General features: G+C 39.5%; 1 protein-coding gene across 2 annotated transcripts in view; it reads right to left on the reverse strand.

Annotated features, from left to right (window-relative positions):
• Nucleotides 1-19,028, reverse strand: part of WDR44 (WD repeat domain 44) — an 89,656-nt gene that overhangs the window by 28,144 nt on the left and 42,484 nt on the right. For both annotated transcript variants that reach the window (XM_047716022.1, XM_047716023.1), the window contains 8 exons: nt 16,817-17,453; nt 16,259-16,389; nt 15,070-15,165; nt 12,375-12,511; nt 11,508-11,591; nt 5,779-5,885; nt 4,864-5,015; nt 193-331 (listed from right to left, as the gene is read on the reverse strand). In XM_047716022.1, the coding sequence (XP_047571978.1) occupies nt 193-331; nt 4,864-5,015; nt 5,779-5,885; nt 11,508-11,591; nt 12,375-12,511; nt 15,070-15,165; nt 16,259-16,389; nt 16,817-17,453 (1,483 nt within the window). The remainder of the gene's footprint in view (nt 1-192; nt 332-4,863; nt 5,016-5,778; nt 5,886-11,507; nt 11,592-12,374; nt 12,512-15,069; nt 15,166-16,258; nt 16,390-16,816; nt 17,454-19,028) is intronic.

Consider the following 19,028-nt stretch of genomic DNA (forward strand, 5'->3'; position numbering starts at 1 on the left):
TATGGTAGCGTTTTCCATGGGATTCAGATGCTTTTTCGGTGTTGACTTCTGTTCTACTTTTAGGTTTGTGGCTACTATTAAAAATAGTGGTTGCTGCAAATGGTTGCCAGAGAAGAGGGCATTATTATACCTAAAATGTAAAAATACCAGATGTCTCTAGAGTTTTAAGGCCCACAAGTAAATAAAAAATACCTTCGGTATTATATTTCATTCGCATATTGTTGAAATAGTCAAAAGCATTTTTTAAAGCCCATATTCTCACTACATTGTCTTGTCCAGCTGAGGCAAGTAATCGGCCACAGTGAGAAAATTTCATGGTCCAAACAGCTCCCTATAAAAACAAAGAAAGGTTCAGAGTTATTTCTTTAGAAGTTGAAACATTTAAGATTTTATTTTTAAGTAATCTCTACACCCAATGTGGGGCTTGAACTTACAAGTCCGAGATCAAGAGTCACATACTCTACCGACTGAGCAAGCAGGCACCCCTAAGAGTTGAAACATTATTTTAAAGCCAAAGTAAAGAATTATTCCAAATGATACTAAGATAATCCTCATGTTACTAATACCACTTAAGGCCAACAATTCAATGATGACACAACAGCACAAAGAGCAACTTTTAAGAGAAAAGTAGGATAAGATAGCAGCAGTTTACTGTAATCTAAACTAACAAGTTCAAAGCCCCAAGCCTTGTCTACAAATTAATGGAAATGGAGTTCCGGAGTTCCGAGGAGGCCATAAATCATTGTAAAAACAGAAATCCTAGTTGAGGATTTCAGTCTCCTAGCTGAACAGAAGAGGGAGTGGCACTGGAGGAGGCAGAGCCCTCAGGATGCAACTAATACCCTTGACCAAGGCTGAGGGAAATACAGGCCCATGTTAGCGGTGACGCTCATAGCACTGGACATTTGTAAGTGTTGGAATGGTGTGATCTCAACCTGTTTTCCCCCCAGAAACAAGATTTAACAGTGTACGGTTAGAATTCCCAGATACTGCTAGCAATAGGGAAGTGTGTGGGTATGTGTTGGGAGGTGGGGGTGGCGTGATTTAAGAACATGAACACTTAACTTGGAAAAGCCAAATGCTATTACAACAAATGTTGTTATAACTACTATTACAACACATATGTATGCAAATCAAAGAGATTATCTAACTTGGGGGTGCCTGCTTGGTTGGGAGACCATGCAACTCTTGGTCTCTAGGTCATGAGTTTGAGCCCTATGTTGGGTGTAGAGATTACTTAAAAATAAATATAAACTTGAAAAAAAAAGATTATCCAAGTTAGAGGCAATAGTTCATATACTGAAATAACATTCATTTCCATAAAATGCAAGCATATTAAGAAATTTGTTATTGGGAACCTACTATAATGAGACTTTACTAAAACTGGAAATAATGAAAGTGAATCAAAATAGTACAAGGAAGTTCATCAGTTCCTTAAGGAAGTTACTATATTCAAATCAAATATTTTATGTGGAGATCATAAGCACTGAAGTTTAAATTCCAATCTGGCTGCCATCTGATGTGTTTACGGTCGCTTCCTTCCAGTTAAGTCACATCTTGGATTTAAAATCTAAATAGAAAGATAGATTCCCTGATCAAAGACTGACAGCGTTATTGTCCCGTCCAGCAGTTTATTACCAGCTTCCCTGTGTTCCTGGCATTTTTAAGGGGTATAACTACAATATCACTTGTGCACTTTATCCCCACTTTGGTACATTTTAACTCTGGTAGAAAACTTATACCTCTCTCTCCTGGTTTTAGCTGCCATTTTACAAAATACACGAACCTACTGCAGTATTTGTGTTCATTATTTAAAATACACCCAGGGAGGGGCGCCTGGGTGCCTCAGTCAGTTAAGCATCCAACTCAATTTCAGCTCAGGTCATGATCTTCTGGTCGTGAGATTGAGCCCCGTATCAGTCCCTGGGCTCAGCATGGCATCTGCTCGTTCCTCTCACTGCTCCTCCCCCTGCTCACTCATTCTCTCTCTCTCTCGATAAATAAAATCTTTTAAAAATATACCCTGGGAACATTTTAAATGGTTTCCAAAGACACAGACCACCCTGCAAATTTAACTCCTTTAAAGTCTGGTACCTTTACATAGCTTTCTTCATGATATGGGCCTAGAGTTTACTTATTCAAAAAATTTCACTTCTGGGGCGCCTGGGTGGCTCAGTGGGTTAAAGCCACTGCCTTCGGCTCAGGTCATGATCCCAGGGTCCTGGAATCGAGCCCCACATCCGGCTCCCTGCTCAGCGGGGAGCCTGCTTCCTCCTCTCTCTCTGCCTGCCTCTCTGCCAACTTGTGATCTCTGCCTGTGAAATAAATAAATAAAATCTTTAAAAAAAAAAAATTTCACTTCTTAAGGGGCGCCTGCGTGGCTCAGTTGGTTATGTGTCTGACTTCGGCTCTGATCACGATCTCAGGGTCCTGGGATCAAGCCTAGCATTGGGCTCCATGCTCAGCACAGTCTCCTTGTCCCTCTCTCTCTGCCCCCATTCCCCTGCTCATGCTCTCTCTCTCTCAAATAAGTAAAATCTTTAAAAACAAAAACTTTCACTTTTTGATAGTTGCAAGCAACATATCTTTTAAATTTTTAAGATTTTATTTATTTGACAGAGAGACAGCCAGAGAGGGAGGGAGAGTTGGAGAGGGAGAACAGGCTTCCCGTGAAGCAGGGAGCCCCATGTGGGGCTCGATCCCAGGACCCTGGGATCATGACCTGAGCCGAAGGCAGAGGCTTAACGACTGAGCCAGCCAGGCACCCCACAAGCAACATATCTGATAAAGGGTTAGTATCCAAAATAAAGAACTTATCAAACTCAACACCCAACAAACAAATAACACAGTTAAGAAATGGGCAAAAGACAGGAATAGACATTTTTCCATAGAAGATATCCAGATGGCTAACAGACCCATAAAAAGTTGTTCAACATCGCTCATCATCAGGGAAATATAAATCAAAACCATGTTGACATACCATCTCACACCTGTCAGAACGGCCAAAATTAACACAAGAAACAATAGGTGTTGGCAAGGATATAGAGAAAGGGGAGCCCTCTTCCACTGTTGGTGGGATTGCAAACTGGTGGACCCACTCCAGAGAACAATATGGAGGTTCCTCAAAAAACTAAAAATAAAACTACCCTACAATCCAGCAAGTATACTACTAAGTATTTATCCAAAGGATACAAAAATAGAGATTCAAAGGGTTTTTACACCCCGATGTTTACAGCAGCATTATCAACAACAGCCAAACTATGGAGAGAGCCGAAATGTCCACTGACTGATGAATGGCAAAAGAAGATGTGGTATATACATATATACAATGGGATACTACTCAGTCATCAGAAAAAATTTTATCTTGCCATTTGCAATGACATGGATGGAGCTAGAATGTATTATCCGAAGTAAATCTGAGAAAGACAAATACCATATGATTTCACACTCATATGTGGAATTTAATTTTTTAAGATTTTATTTTTATTTATTTGAGAGGGGGAGAGAGAGAGAGAGAGAGAGAGATCAGGTGAGAGTACAAGAGAAGGGGGAGGGAGAAGCAGAGTCCCCACTAAGCAAGGAGTCTGATGCGGGGTCCAATCCCAGGACTCTAGGATCATGACCTGAGCCCAACACAGCCACTTAAACGACGGAGCCACCCAGATGCCCCCATATGTGGAATTTAAAAAACAACAGATGGGGGCGCCTGGGTGGCTCAGTGGGTTAAAGCCTCTGCCTTCGGCTCAGGTCATGATCCCAGGGTCCTGGGATTGAGCCCCGCATCGGGCTCTCTGCTCTGCAGGGAGCCTGCTTCCTCCTCTCTCTCTCTCTGCCTGCCTCTCTGCCTACTTGTGATCTCTGTCAAAAAAAAAAAAAAAAAAAAAAAAATCTTAAAAAACAACAGATGAACAGTAGGGAAGTTGCGGGGGAGGACACAAACCATAATAGACTCTTCTTTTTAAGGATTTATCCATTCATTTTAGAGACAGAGAGCGAGAGCAAGAGAGAGAGAGAGAGAGAGAGAGAGAGCGCGTGTGCGCACAAGTGGAGAGAGGGGCTGAGAGAGAAGGAAACAGAGGGAATCTCAAGCAGACTCCCCGCTGAACACAAAGTTCAGCAAGGGACTCAATCCCAAAACCCGAGATCATGACCTGAGCTGAAAACAAGAGTCAGATGCTTAACTGACTTAGCCACCCAGGTGCCCCAAACCGTAAGAGACTCCTCACAATAGAGAACAAATTGAAGGTTGAAAGAGGGAGGTGGAAGGGGGATGGGCTAGATGAGTATTAAGGAGGGCACTTGCTTTGATGAGCACTGGGTATTGTATATAAGTAATGAATTATTGAATTTTACTCCTGAAACCAGTACTGCCCTGCATGTTAATGAACTAAAATTTAAATAAAAATTTAAAAAACCTGGGGCGCCTGGGTGGCTCAGTTGGTTGAGCCGCTGCCTTCAGCTCAGGTCATGATCCTGGAGTCCCAGGATTGAGTCCCGCACCAGGCTCCCAGCTCCACGAGGAGTCTGCTTCTCCCTCTGACCTTCTCCCTCTGGCCTTCTCCCTCTCATCCTCTCTCTCTCTCTCTCTCAAATAAATAAATAATAAAATCTTTAAAAAAAAATTTAAAAAACCTTTCAGTTCTTAAACAATAATCCAGAGATAGACTCTGCATTACCTAGGCATTAAATCATTATTAATATTAATTTACTTTTCTTGAATCAGGTTAGCAAAATTATGTACATAAGAGATTGGCTTTAGTATATGAGCTACCGAAGCGAGCACAAGAGATTGGCTTTATAGAAGCCAAAGTACTTCTCTCAATGAAAACAGAATCAATCCTGAAAAATATAAAGATTGCTTACCATGTGCTCACCACTAAGATCTTGCACCACTTTGATCTGATCAAAATCATAAGGTCCTTTGAAACCATGCGCTGCTTTGAATTTGACTGGTCTTGTATACGGCATTCCCTCATCATCACTTGATGAAGGATCATCTTGATCAGTATGAAACACTGAATAGAAAAGCAATACAAAAATCATCACTGGCCGACGTAGATAAAGTTACTATCAAGATTTTCATTCTACTGTTAACCAAGAAAATTTATTAAACGGAAAAACAGTATCTGTCTATTACTAAATAGCATATTGGTTAAGAGCACGGGATCTCATGCCAGATTGTCTGGGTCCAAATCCAGCTCTGTCATTTATTTTCTGTGTGACCATAGGCAAAGCACTGGACCTTTTGGTGCCTTGGTTTTCTCATCTGTAAAATGGAGAAAAATAATAGTACCTTCCTCACAGGGTTTTTATGAAGGGTAAATGAATGAATATAGTTCCAAGTGCTTAGAACAGTGTCTAGCACAAAATAATTACTGAATTAGTGCTTATTAAATAAAATAAATGAGTATAATTACAACAAATGACACAGGAAGTGAAGACCTGTACAAATTTAGAAAATTTTCCAAATTTTGAAAATATTTATAAAAACTAACCTTACAAAACTAATTTACAACTGAATAATGAACACTCATCTCTTCCAGGTTGCCATACTTACAAAGTATGTACAAATTCATGTTCAAGATGAACAAATTTATTTTTCTTCCTGCTCATAAAATTAAGTGATACCTAGAATAACATGATTTACTGAAATGCTAAGATGTCTGCTACCAAGGTTTCTTAATTTCAATAATAAGAATGCCTCTTATAAATTATAGACTAAATTTGGATGATTACAAATCAATTAAATATTCACTTGCAATGTTCTATTTCACTTACCTTCGTCTCTAACACTTTTAACTTTATTCACAGCACGTTCACCATATTCCTCTGCAAGGTGCTTTGCTCTCTTTACTGATTTTCCTAAGAACTTCTTTAGTTGAGTCCTTACCAAAAATACAAAAAAACAAAATTATTTTTTTAAAAAGATTTACCTATTAATTTGAGAGAGAGCAAGCTCATGAGCAGAGAGAGGGGCACTGGGAGAGGGACAAGCAGACTCCCTGCTGGCAAGAAGCCTGACCCAGGGCTCCATCCCAGAATCCTGAGATCACGAACTCCTACCCAACTGAGCCACCCAGGTGATCCCTAAAACCAAAATTATTAACTAACTGCAAAAGCTCAATAATTCACAGATAATTTCATAACGACCACAAGAAAAGTATATTATTTGGAAATAACTCCTTTTAACATAAAAAATAGGTCTTTGAGTTCCTGTATCCTTTGTTCTATGGAATAAATACATTCAAGTCAATATGGCTACAAAGAAAATACAGATACTTCTGGATGTACAGCATCATATACTCTAAAGACTGGTTTTCCTTCTTTTCTTTTCTTCCCTTCTTCCTTCCCTTTTCCCCCCTCTCTTTCTTTCTTTCTTTGGGAGAGAAAGAGCTCAAGCAAAGGTTAAGGGTCACAAGAAGAGGGGGAGAGAGAGAATCCTAAGCAGGCTCCTTGCCCAGCAAGGGGCTTGATCTCACAACCTTGAGATCATGACCTGAGCTGAAATCAAGAGTCTAACGTTTAACTGACTGAACCACCCAGGCACTCCTCAAGCACTGGCTTTCAGTGGTGAATAAAAAATTGGTGGGGATGGGGTGGGAGGGGAGTGTTTAAAGCGCATGAACCTGAGACCCATCTGCAGATCATATGATTTACAGTGTCTCAGGTCAGGCCATTAATCTGCAATGAGAATGTCTTTGAGAAGACTGCTTTAAAGAGTAATACTCCTTGGGGTGCCTGGGTGGCTCAGCTGGTTGAATGTCTGAATCTTGGTTTCAGCTTAGGTCATGATCTCTGGTCATGATACTGAGTCCCACTTTGGCCTCTGAGCTCAGCATGGAGTCTCCTTGAGATGCTTCTCCTCTCCCTCGGCCTCTCCCCGGCCCACTGTGAGCTCCAGCTCTTTTTCCCCCTAAAATAAATAAATAAATCTTAAAAAAAAAAAAAAAGGAGTAATCCTTAAAAACACATTTCTACCAATAAAAAAACTATAGGGATGCCTGGCTGGCTCAGTCAGAAGAGCATGTGACTCTTGATCTTGGGGTTCTGAGTTCAAGCCCCATCTTGGATATAGGGAATACTTAAAAATAAAATCTTAAAAAAAAGACAGAAAGAAAGAAAGCAACTATAAAGAGGTATTTACTTACAGAATAAAATGTTTGGTACCCTATGATGGTCGTTTGTCTCTTCTCTTTCAGTTTGGGTATTTGCATGCAATACAGTTAGGTTGAGCTTTCCCGGGAAGTATTCCCAAACACAAGGTAATGCAAGGATGCATCTCAAGCTTCTATAAATAGGACTTACTTATTGTTTTTCTAATAATCTCAGTCTCCAATTTCATATATTAAGATAATAAAAAACAAAGCACAGTATATACATGATATCTAAAACCGAAACAGAATTTATAGGAGGAAATTTTTTACCAATTCATGGAAGTTCATGATATTAAAGGATAGTTCCTGAATAAGCTGCTAAGCTATATATACAAAGATGTTCACTGCAGCATTATTTACAAGGTATAAAAAGCGGGAAAAAAGCATAAAAAGTAGAGACAAACTGATTTTTCATTAACAGAGCAAGGCGTAAGTAAACACCAGTATATTCTCAAAATGGAATGCAATAAAATAAATGAGGCAAACCTCAGTTCTTCCTAAGTACTGAGCTCTCAGTCACCTCAGGGCCAATGCACATGTTATTTCTGTGTGGAACATTCCTCCCCTGGCTAATTTCTACTCATCTTTTAGGACTTAGACCAAACATTATTTTTCAGAAAAGCCCTCCTTGACTCTTCAGAGCAGGTTTTCCTGTTTTATATGCCAACAGTACCCCATGTATTTCTTTTATTGCAATTACTACAAATGTAGTTAGATTTATCTGTGCAATTATGTTTAAGTATCTGTTTCTCCTGTTTAACTGGAAGCTCTAGGAGGGCAGAGACTCTGACTGTCTTAACTATTATATTTACAGCACTGAACTCCCATATCTGGCTGACAGAAAGGCTATAATATATTTACTATTGATACTGGTATGAAAAGATGTACATTATGTATCAGGTATTCTTAAAAAAGCAAGCTTGGGGCACACGGATGGCTCTGATGGTTAAGTGATTGCCTTTGGCTCAGGTCATGATCCTGGAATCCTGGGATTAAGCCTCCCATCAGGGAGGCTTCTCCCGCTCCCTCTGCTGCTACCCCTGCTTGTGTTCTCATTCTCTGTCAAATAAATAAAATCAATCTTTTAAAATAAATTAATAAAATTAAAAAACAAAAAAAAAAAACAAAAAAACCAAGCTGACGGGGCACCTGGCTGGCTCAGTCAGCAAAGCATGTGGCTCTTGATCTCAGGGTTGTGAGTTCAAGCACCACGTTGGTCATGGAGTTTACTTTAAAATAAAGCAGGGGGTGGGGGTCGCAAAAAAAAGCAAGCCAACAAACTACAGGCACAGTATTAACCCTACTTTTGTGAGGGAAAAAAAATTCTATGGAGAATACACGTAATTATTAACACTGGTTATTTCTGGGGGTGAGAGTATGAGACCCTCATTTTCCGTACTTCTGTATTAGTTTTTCTGTTCTTGTTGTTAAAGTAATCTCTGCACCTGGCATGGGGCTTATACTCACAAACCTGAGATCAAGAGTTGCAGCTCCACTGAGCCAGCCAGGCCAGGTGTCCCTGTTTTAGTTTTGATAATAAGAAAACACAGATGATAAACTATTTTTAAAAACTACTATAAGGGGGTGCCTGGGTAGCACAGCGGGTTAAGTGTCCAACTCTTGATTTCATCTCAGAATCATGAGATCCAACCCCACATCAGGCTCCATGCCCTCTCTCTCCCTCTGCCTTCCCCTAACAACCCCCACCCCCCCCACTTGCATGTGTGCTCTCAATCTCTCTGGCTCAAAAAAAAAAAAAAAATCACTATAAGGTCTTGGGGTGTCTGGTTGGCTTGGTGGAATATGTGACTCTTGATCCCAGGATTGTGGTTTAGAGCCCCATGTTGGGTGTAGAGATTATTTAAAAATAAAATCTTAAAAAAAAATCATGGGGCTCCTGGGTGGCTTAGTCGGTCAGTTAAGCATCTGCCTTCAGCTCACATCGTGATCCCGGGGTCCTGGGATCGAGCCCCACATCAGGCTCTCTGCTTAGCAGGGAGCTTGCTTCTCCCTCTGCCCCTCTCGCTGCTTGTGTTCTCTCACCTTCTCTCACTCGCTTGCTCTCTCATGCATTCTCTCAAATGAATAAATAAAATCTTTAAAAAAAATCATTTTAAGTTCTCTGCTACCTATAACTCAGAAGTTGTATTTTCTGGATAATTATAGGTTTACTACTATTTAGGCAAGAAAGCATATTTTAATCATTTTGGATGAGAACATTCCTAAAATGTGTGTTTTTATGACTTCTTCAATGGCACTCAATGTTCAATAAATTGCTTTCCTTATTAAAAACAGCCAGTTACCACCTTCACTTTTAATATACCCAGGGCCTTTCATATGGATTGTAAATGGGCCATATTAGCCCCCCCTCAGCCTTCAAGGTGACAGAGCAGGATCCAGGGAAGCCAGAACCCTGGGCAGACTCCTCTGGCCATTAACAGATTCATTAGCTTGCCCAGTGTTCAGAGGAACTATTACCCTGTTTTGTGTGTGTTATGTTGAGAAAAAGTTGAAAGCAGTAACATATGGAATTGCTATGCTATGTATGAGTCCTTTTATCATTTTCTGGATTCCCTTCGTGTAATCACAATATTACCTGACATTCTTATGTGTCAACTTACATGTTGTCACAGTTTGCTACTTCTATTTTGCTTTGACCTCAGATACCAGATGACCAGATTTTTTAAAAATTATGTAAAAAGTAAGTATAATGGCCTTGACTAAACCTAAAGAGCTTTAGTAATAATAAGCCAGGGTGCCGGGGTGGCTCAGTGGGTTAACCAACTCATGCTCTCAACTTAGGTCTTGCTCTCAGGGTTTTGAGTTCAAGCCTCATGCAGGACTTAAAAAAAAAAAGAAGAAAGAAAAAGAATGAGCTTTAATGCATGGAGTAAGTGACAGTTCTCCTAGGTGTTTACCTATCTCTTTAATCATTCCTAATTCTGATTTCTGATAGTTGCCACTGCTGGACAGCCGAGCTCCAGATCTCTGAGGTTTCATCTATACACCTGTATTGTGGGTAGATCTTTTCTAAGAATTCTCAGTGGTTTCATTGATACACTTCCCACACTAGGCAAAGATCAGAGTATAGTGGAGAATTTGCTTTGGGGAATTACTGTCAAATAAATGACCAGTGTATAGTCAAGCAAAATCTATATGCTCACCATTTCTGCTGGATGTTTGTAAGGAAATCAGAAGGATGTCATGATTACAATCCTTTTGCAACATATGATTTAGTTATTTAGCACCCATTTATCTTGTTTTTAAAAGTCAGGAAACAGGAATGCCTGGGTGGCTCAGTCAGTTAAGCATGTGCCTTCACCTTGGGTCATGATCTTAGGGTTCTGGGATCGAGTCCTACATCTGGCTCCCTGCTCAGCGGGTAGCCTGCTTCTCCCCCTGCTTTACTCTCTCTCTCTGACAAATAAATAAAATCTTTTAAAAAAATAAAAGTCAGAAAACAGGGTGCCTGACGGCTCAGTTGGTTAAGGGTTGGCCTTTGGCTCAGGTCATGACCCCGGGGTCCTGGGATTGAGTCCTGTCCTCTGCTCATGCAGGGGGAGTCTGCTTCTTCCTCTCCCTGCGCCCTCCCCCTACTCATGCTCTGTTTGTTTCTCTCAAATAAATAAATAAAATCTTAAAAAAAAAAAAAAACTCAGAAGGGGCACCTGGGTGGCTCAGTCAAGCGTCTGCCTTCACCTCTAGTCATGATCCCAGGGTCCTGGGATTGAGCCCCACATCCGGCTCCCAGTTCAGTGGGAAGCTTGCTTCTCCCTCTCCCACTCCCCCTGCTTATATTCCCTCTCTTGCTGTCTCTCTCTCTCTCTGGTAGATAGAGAAATAAATAAATAATAAAATATTTTTAAAAATTTTAAAAACTCAGAAAACACTTTAAGATAACATAAAATAAAGGTAAAATTTAAGTGTAAGTTATGCAGACTGCAGATGTCACTAAAATTGAGAAAGAGAAATTTACTAGGACACGGAGTAGTTGGGAAAAATTGTGGAGTTTAGAAAAACAAATAGGATTTGAAAGCAATTTCAAGAACAATCATGTTCTACTAACACTTCTGGGACCTACCATCAGAAAAATAATGCAGGCATGATGCAAAATTTATTGATCATTTACTATTTGTCAGATATTACAGAAATGACCACCAACACAGCCTTGAACAACTCTTAATGCCTTGGCTGGGGACAGGAAATGCTGGTGGCAGATGGACTTATAAACTAGATAGAACACAGATTTAAAATAGTATGGCAAGTCACATATTTTTTAAATAAATGCTTGAAATAAAGAGATGTACCGTAACTCATGTGCGAAATAAAGAAAAGGAATGTATTATAACTTACGTTTTCTGTTTTAACCTTCCACCATCAGTATCTGTCGTCTGAGACTGTAACTTCTCTTCATCATCTGACTGTGCCGCGTCATTACTACAAGAAGGGGAAGAAGTCATTTTAAAAGAAGCCATTTCCCCTACACCTCCCAACAATCCATGTATACGATATACTCAGGTACTCAGAATAAAACTACATTAACATACTTTAATTTTAATGATGATCCTGAGAATGTAAGATTTGAGAGATCAAAGAATAGAATCGTTAAGCATGGTGTAATGTACAAATCCAAGTGAAAGCAATTTAGGAACTTATGGAAAACCTACTACCAACAAGGCTTTTTGCTGGATAAAACGTGCTGCACAGAGATGACAAATTAGCTTCCTCTTTGCTCTTCAGGCACATCATGTATTACACTTTATTAAGATTTCCTTTCACAATCATCATTTCTTCGATCTACATAGATCTCACAGTAAAGTCAATCACCTCACTCTAAAGCCATTTTCTGACCTACACAGATAATACAATTACTTATAAAATTTGTGGTCCTTAAAGCAAGGTTTCAGAAACCAGGTCTTCATTTCACATGGTTTTTCACCCTTAAAATGCTTCAATAATGTCTCCAGTATTACAGAAATCATTTTAGAAGAGAAACGAAATACTAAGAGATTTTGGATATATACTGTTTTCCCCCAAGTAACTGTATGCTCTTAAGAGAGAACAATGTTGAATACATACATTAACTAACTCTATTTTAATCCCAAATTTAAAAAAAGAAGACTGAGTAAAACCAAATTAGGAACTGTTGTAGTTCATTAACAGAGAAACCTTCAACACTCTGAAATACTACGAATGATAAATAGTAACAACAGGCCATACCTTACATATTCCTTAGTCCTTCTCATGATGTGTAGAGTGAGAGGATTAATACCTGTTGGCAGTTTCTCTTCCGCGAGACTCAAAGGTATTTCTTCTCCAGTATCCAGGTTCTTAATCATGACACTGGCTAAAATTTCCTGAGGTAAAAAATAACACCAAGAGGACCTATAATTTAATTATCTTTTTGAGTTTTCAAAATCCTCAAACATGTAAGCTAAGCACTTTCTAGATACATTCAGTATTGTGTACAGTAATTTTTGACTTTTTTCATGATACACAATCCATACACTGCAAAATGCACTCATTTCAAGTGTGTAATTCAATGATTTTGAGTCAATTCAGAGCTATGCAACAATCAACTTTATTTAAGAGTATTTCCACTATGTCGGAAAGAAACCCCATACCCATTGAATGTCATACCTCATTCCCCTCTCCTCCCTGCCCCTGGCAATGACTATTTTACTCTTTGTTTCTATGGTTTGCCTATTCCAGACATTTCACATAAGTTAAGTCATCCTGTATGTGGTCTTTTGTGATCGGCTTCTTTCACTCAGCACCATGTTTTCAAGGTTCATCCATACTGCAGCATGTGTCAGAACTTCATTCCTTTTAATTTATTTTTCAAGATTTTATTTATTAATTTGACAGAGAGAGACACAGCGAGAGAGGGAACATAAGCAGGGGGAGTGGGAGAGGGAAAAGCAGGCTCCCTGCTGAGCTGGGAGCCTGATGCGGGACTCGATCCCAGGACCTGAGCCGAAGGCAGACGCTTAACAACTGAGCCATCCAGGCGCCCCTTCATTCCTTTTAATTGCCAAAAAACAGTCCATGTGGACTGGACATACCACATTTTATTTATCCATTCATGGGCGATGAAATAACATTTGTGTGGTTTCCACACTTGGCTATTATGAATACTTTTGTACTTTTTTAAAAAAGATTTTATTTGGGGCACCTGGGTGGCTCAGTGGTTAAGCCGCTGCCTTCGGCTCAGGTCATGATCTCAGAGTCCTGGGATTGAGCCCCGCATCGGGCTCTCCGCTCGGCAGGGAGCCTGCTTCCTCCTCTCTCTCTGTCTACTTGTGATCTCTCTGTCAAATAAATAAATAAAATCTTTAAAAAAAAAAAATAAATAAATGAATAAATAAATAAAAAAGATTTTATTTATATAACAGAGAGGGGAGGAGAGAGAGCACACAAGCACAGGCGGGGGGAAAGAAGGGCAGAAGGAGAGGGAAACTCCCCGCTGAGCAGGGAGCCCTATGCAGGACCCTGAGACCATGACCTGAGCCGAAGGCAGACACCTGACCGACTGAGCCACCCAGGCGCCCCACTTGTGTACGTTTTTTGGGTAGACATATATTTTCATTTCTATTGGTGTACACATAGGAGTAAAGCTGCTGGATCATGGTAACTCAATGTCTAAGGTTTTGAGGAACTGCCATACTGTTTTCCAAAGTACAATAATTTTTTAAAATGTATCATTTAAAAGAAATGAAAACTGGGGCGCATGACTGGTTTAGTCGGTGGAGCATGCAGCTTCGATATTGGGGTTGAGTCTGAGCACTACATTGCGTGTAGAGATTACTTTAAAAAAATCTTAAAAAAAAAAAAAAAAGAAACAAAACTAAGATTTTACTTCAAAACTTTATTCAGAATTGGCCAATCAATATATACTAAATTTTAATGGTAAGTAAGTACTGGGTCTGTATAACACTGTATTATCACCCAACAAGTATAAAAACATGTAATTATAACATCAAGTTCTTTTTAAGCCCACTCTCTATTAAATTTGGTCTTTGTTCTCAATACATTTATTCTACCACATAATGGTATAAAAAAGGTAATTTTAGGGACGCCTGGGTGGCTCAGTTGGTTGGACGACTGCCTTCGGCTCAGGTCATGATCCTGGAGTCCCAGGATCGAGTCCCACATCGGGCTCCCGGCTCCACGGGGAGTCTGCTTCTCTCTCTGACCTTCTCCTCGCTCATGCTCTCTCTCACTGTCTCTCTCTCAAAAAAAAAAAAAAAAAAAAAAAAAAAGGTAATTTTAAGTTAGAGTTACAAGTTCTAAAATATTAAAAAAACAAAAACTGGGGTACCTGGGTGGCTTAGTCAGTTAAGCGTCTGCGTTTGATTCAGGTCATAATCCCAGGGTCCTGGGATTAAGCCCTGAGTCAGGCTCCCTGCTCAGTGGGGGGCCTGCTTCTCTCTCTCCGTTTGCTTTCTCTGTCTCTCTCTCTCTCTCTCTCAAATAAATAAATAAATAAAGTCTTTAAAAACAAAGAAACAAAACCAAAAAAACAAACAAACAAAAACCCCAAAACTGGGATGCCTGGCTGGCTCAGTCAGTAGACCACGTAACTCTTGATTTCAGGGTTGTGAGTTTGAGCCCCACACTGGATGTAGTGCTTAAAAACAAACAAACAAACAAATAAATAAATAAATGTTTAAAAACTAAGAAAATCATCAATTTTCCTTTTTTGCTCTACATTATATATTTTTGCTTAACAGCAATAAACTTAAAAAATTTTTTTTAATCATGGTAAAATATTTTTATAGTTGTATATAGCTCAGCAGTATTAAGCACATTCACAATGCTGTGCAAACATCACCACTATTCATCTTAAGAACTTCTCATCTTCTCATTAGGGTTTTTATATTTTATGTTAAGAACAAAACAAATCTAATTATACCTCATCAGTAAGCTCTCTCCCGGAGTTGGACCTAGGTCTCTGAGGGCCCATCACTTCCCCTGCTATGGTCTGCCCATCAGGTGCTTTTCCATTTTCCTAAAATTATAATTTTATAAACAGAAAGTAGATGGAGTCAATTTCTATAAACACTCAATTATTCATTACCACACATAGCTCTAAAGAATTCCATAATTCACATAATGGAGCCTAGTGAAAATTTAAATGAAATACTCCATTTCGGTCCTTTATTATTCCCAACATGCTGAAAAACATTGCTGCCCATGAAAAATGTCTTCGTCTTGAAAGCAAATAAATGTTCCATTTGAACCTGACCCAAAAGCAGTTCTCTATTATCAGAATGCCAGCACTAAGAGTGCCATTAATCAGGGTTATACTTGTGCTTATCTCAAAGGCAGGGCTTGGCAAACTTTTTCTATAAAGAGCCAGATAGTAAATGTTTTAGGCTTTCTGCTTCACATATAATGTCTATCACATATTCTTTTTTTTCCTTATAATCCTTTAAAAATGCAAAGCCTATTCTTAGCTCAGGGACTCTACAAAAACACACTACTGCCAGTCTCTGTTCTAAGGCTATGACAAGACTGAAGTGCCATATCTCCCAGTTTGCTAACCTGTCCCTACCACAACCACCACATAAGTAAGCTTTGAGTCCCAGAAATTGGGCTATGGTAAAAATTCATGCTATCAAGTGCTTTCTATTGCTTCATATATAGATATATAGCCTATATATGAAGGTTTTGTTTCATGATTAGGTAGAGGATATTATAAATAGAAGTCCTCAATTTTGACCATTGCAGGTAAGGTAAATGAAGACTATAGTTGATGTTTATTAACAATATAATAATATTACAAATAGCAGCATCTTTCATTTTTTTGATTGCCTACTGCATGCCAGGTACTTGGTATACTTCAGCTCATTTCGTCCTTGCAAGACACCTTCCAAGGAAGGTTTCCCCTCATTTTATCAATGGGACATCTGAAACTCAGATATTAAATAGTTTGTTAGAATCACCTAGCTATGCAGTAGCAGAGCTAAAAAGGGGGTTTAGGAAGGCTAGATTTTAAGGACAAGGAAATATTCTGCCTGGAGAAGAAGGTTCAACAAGCAACAAACCGGACAGCTAGAGAAAGTTAACGCCTCTATCAAATATAACATGAATTCACCAACCTGGGCAGTAACTACTTTATCTCCACTGGTAGCACTTGCCAAGTCAAGAGAGGGCTGGGAATCCTTGACTGCATTCTCTGAAGCCATGTTCGAACTTAGGAGAGTATCAGATGTAATATTCTCTTTGGGAACTGCAATGACGACGATGATAATAATAATGATGATGAGGATAATGGCAATAACTAGTATTTATACAGGACCTTATATAGAGCTTGAAAAGTGTTTTAACCTTTGTCTGATTCTTACCAACAATCTCATGAGGAAAGTGGTTTTATTACTCTCATTTTATATACGGAGAAACCAGGGTTCAAACAAGTCATTTCAATTCCTCTTAAGTCTCCCATAGTAACAGATTTGAAAGTTTGAAGTCTACTAAAATCTTAGAACATAGTTACTACCAATGTAAACATTCTCACTTTTCATTACTAAAATAACTTTTAAAACTTGGGCATGGTCATGATGTGGTTGTATATAGCATAAACTGAAACAAAACCAGAAAGTCAGAGTTTCAACTCCAGAATCTCTCCGCAAAAAGTTATTTCTCAGTTAAATACTTGCCATCTAGATCAGGTGTTTTAAGGGCCTCAAACTCCAATTCACTTTTCTTTTTTCTTGGTGGCGGAGCAGGCCGAGACGGAGGTGGGGGTCTTGGAGGCGGGAAGTTAGCTGGAGGGGGAGGGCGCGCTGGAACAGGCTTCTTTGTGCTAGCCACAATGTCAGGCTCTGGAGTGAGCTGTCTAGGGGGTTTGGCGGGAGCCACTTCTTCCATGGCAGCAAAATCTTTAGCGGATGAAGAGTCTGAGGGCACAGGTTCTAGAACCTCACTTCCTTTGACTTCCATGGCTTCCTTGTTCAATACTTCTGTTTCCATTTCAGGCACATGATGTTGCTCAGTTGAACTTACTTCAGTTAACTTAGTGATTTCATCTACTGACTTCTCATAGGTGTCATCAGAAGGAAAACGTCTTTTTGATTTTAATTCAGTTTCTTCAGTTGCATTCTGACTCTCTGCCTTTTTGGAATCTTCCTGTAGTACTTGATCTATGGCTAATAGTCCAGGTATATTGCTAAGATCTGTTCCAGCCACGACAGAACTGGCAGTAGCCTGGTCAGAGTGTCCTTTTCCTTTGGAATCTGAGGAGTCATCTTCCAGGTGTAGTACTTTCTGACTCTCCTCTATAATACTTTCAATAATCTGATAAAAGGTTAAAAAAAAACAGCTTTAAAAAAATGAGGCTATTTACAAGAACATAACAGCTAATCATTTACATAGTACTTACTATGTGCCAGGGAATGTTCTTAACACTTTACATTTTTAATCTTTTTTTTTTTTAAAGATTTTATTTGACACAGAGAGAGAGGTCACAAGTAGGCAGAGAGGCAGGCAGAGAGAGAGGAGGAAGCAGGCTCCCTGCTGAGCAGAGAGCCTGATGGGGGGCTCGATCCCAGGACCCTGAGATGATGACCTGAGCCAAAGGCAGAGGCTTAATCCACTGAGCCACCCAGGTGCCCCTACATTTTTAATCTTTACAAATAACCATATGCGACTGCATTCGTAATATCATCATTACACAAATGAAGGAACAAAAGCATAGAGGGATCAAGTGATTTGTCCCAGGACACAGAGCTTGTAAGTGATGAAGTTGGCAAAAATCCTGGGAGTTTGGTTCCAGAATCTGAACTTTTAACCATTATAATAGGGAATCTGTTAGCATGTATAATCACAAAGTTCAACCAACCTTGTAAAATAAAGTTCAGACCTAAATTTACATTCAGACTCTTCACGTCATTCTTCATTTACATATTTATGCCAAGTTAGATCCAGTAACAACCTACTGCTTTGAGCCTAGTTAACAAAACCATGAGACTCAAAACCACCTAGCACAAAGAATTGTTTACTTCTGAACTCAAGCCTAAGACAGAAAAAGCCAGCAGATGCAGGGAGATTAACATTCTTAAACAAACTACACCTAATACTGCACTATTCAGAGAAATGGCAGGAACACGAAAAGAGTTCAAACACTCAGCTCATCTTGGCCTTTCCTGTTTTATTTCTTCTCTGTAGCTAAAAATTACAGATGGGTTTTCTATATGTTCTACCAACATTTAAAAGAAAAGATATTTTCTACCCAGTACTGTCATTATTACCACATAAAATCTCCCAGTCCACTTATATTTCTACCATGCCCAACTATGGATGACTTCTGCTTTCTCAATTCCTTGGCTCCAGAAAGTTAGCAGAATGTATCACAGAGCCATCCTGATCTTGCTTACCACAAATTCTTGCTGACTTGAACCGGACATAACTGCTGCTTAATAATATTCCTCTCTGATTTCTCAGCATAGTCCACATAATGATTTTTCTCAACCTTCAAATTTTTACCTTAGTCTTTTTTTAAAAAGAGATTTATCCAAGAGAGAGAAAGAACATAAGCTCGGGGGGGGGGGTGGCGGTAGAGTGGCAGGCAGAGAGAGAGGGAGAGGGAGAAGGAGAAGCAGGCTCCCCACTGAGCAGGGAGCCCAACATGGGGCTGGATCCCAGGGCCACCTGAGTGGGAAGCAGTCACTTAACCAACTGAGCCACCCAGGTGCCCCTTATCTTAGTTTTGATCATACTTTTTAAAAAATTTTTTAAAATTTATTTTTTAAAGATTTTATTTATTTATTTGACAGAGAGAGATCACAAGCAGGCAGAGAGAGAGGGGGGGGGGAAGCAGGCTCCCCGCCGAACAGAGAGCCCGATACAGGGCTCGATCCCAGGACCTTGGGA

The sequence above is a fragment of the Lutra lutra genome, chromosome X (genome assembly GCF_902655055.1).
Source record: "Lutra lutra chromosome X, mLutLut1.2, whole genome shotgun sequence".
Taxonomy (NCBI): domain Eukaryota; kingdom Metazoa; phylum Chordata; class Mammalia; order Carnivora; family Mustelidae; genus Lutra; species Lutra lutra.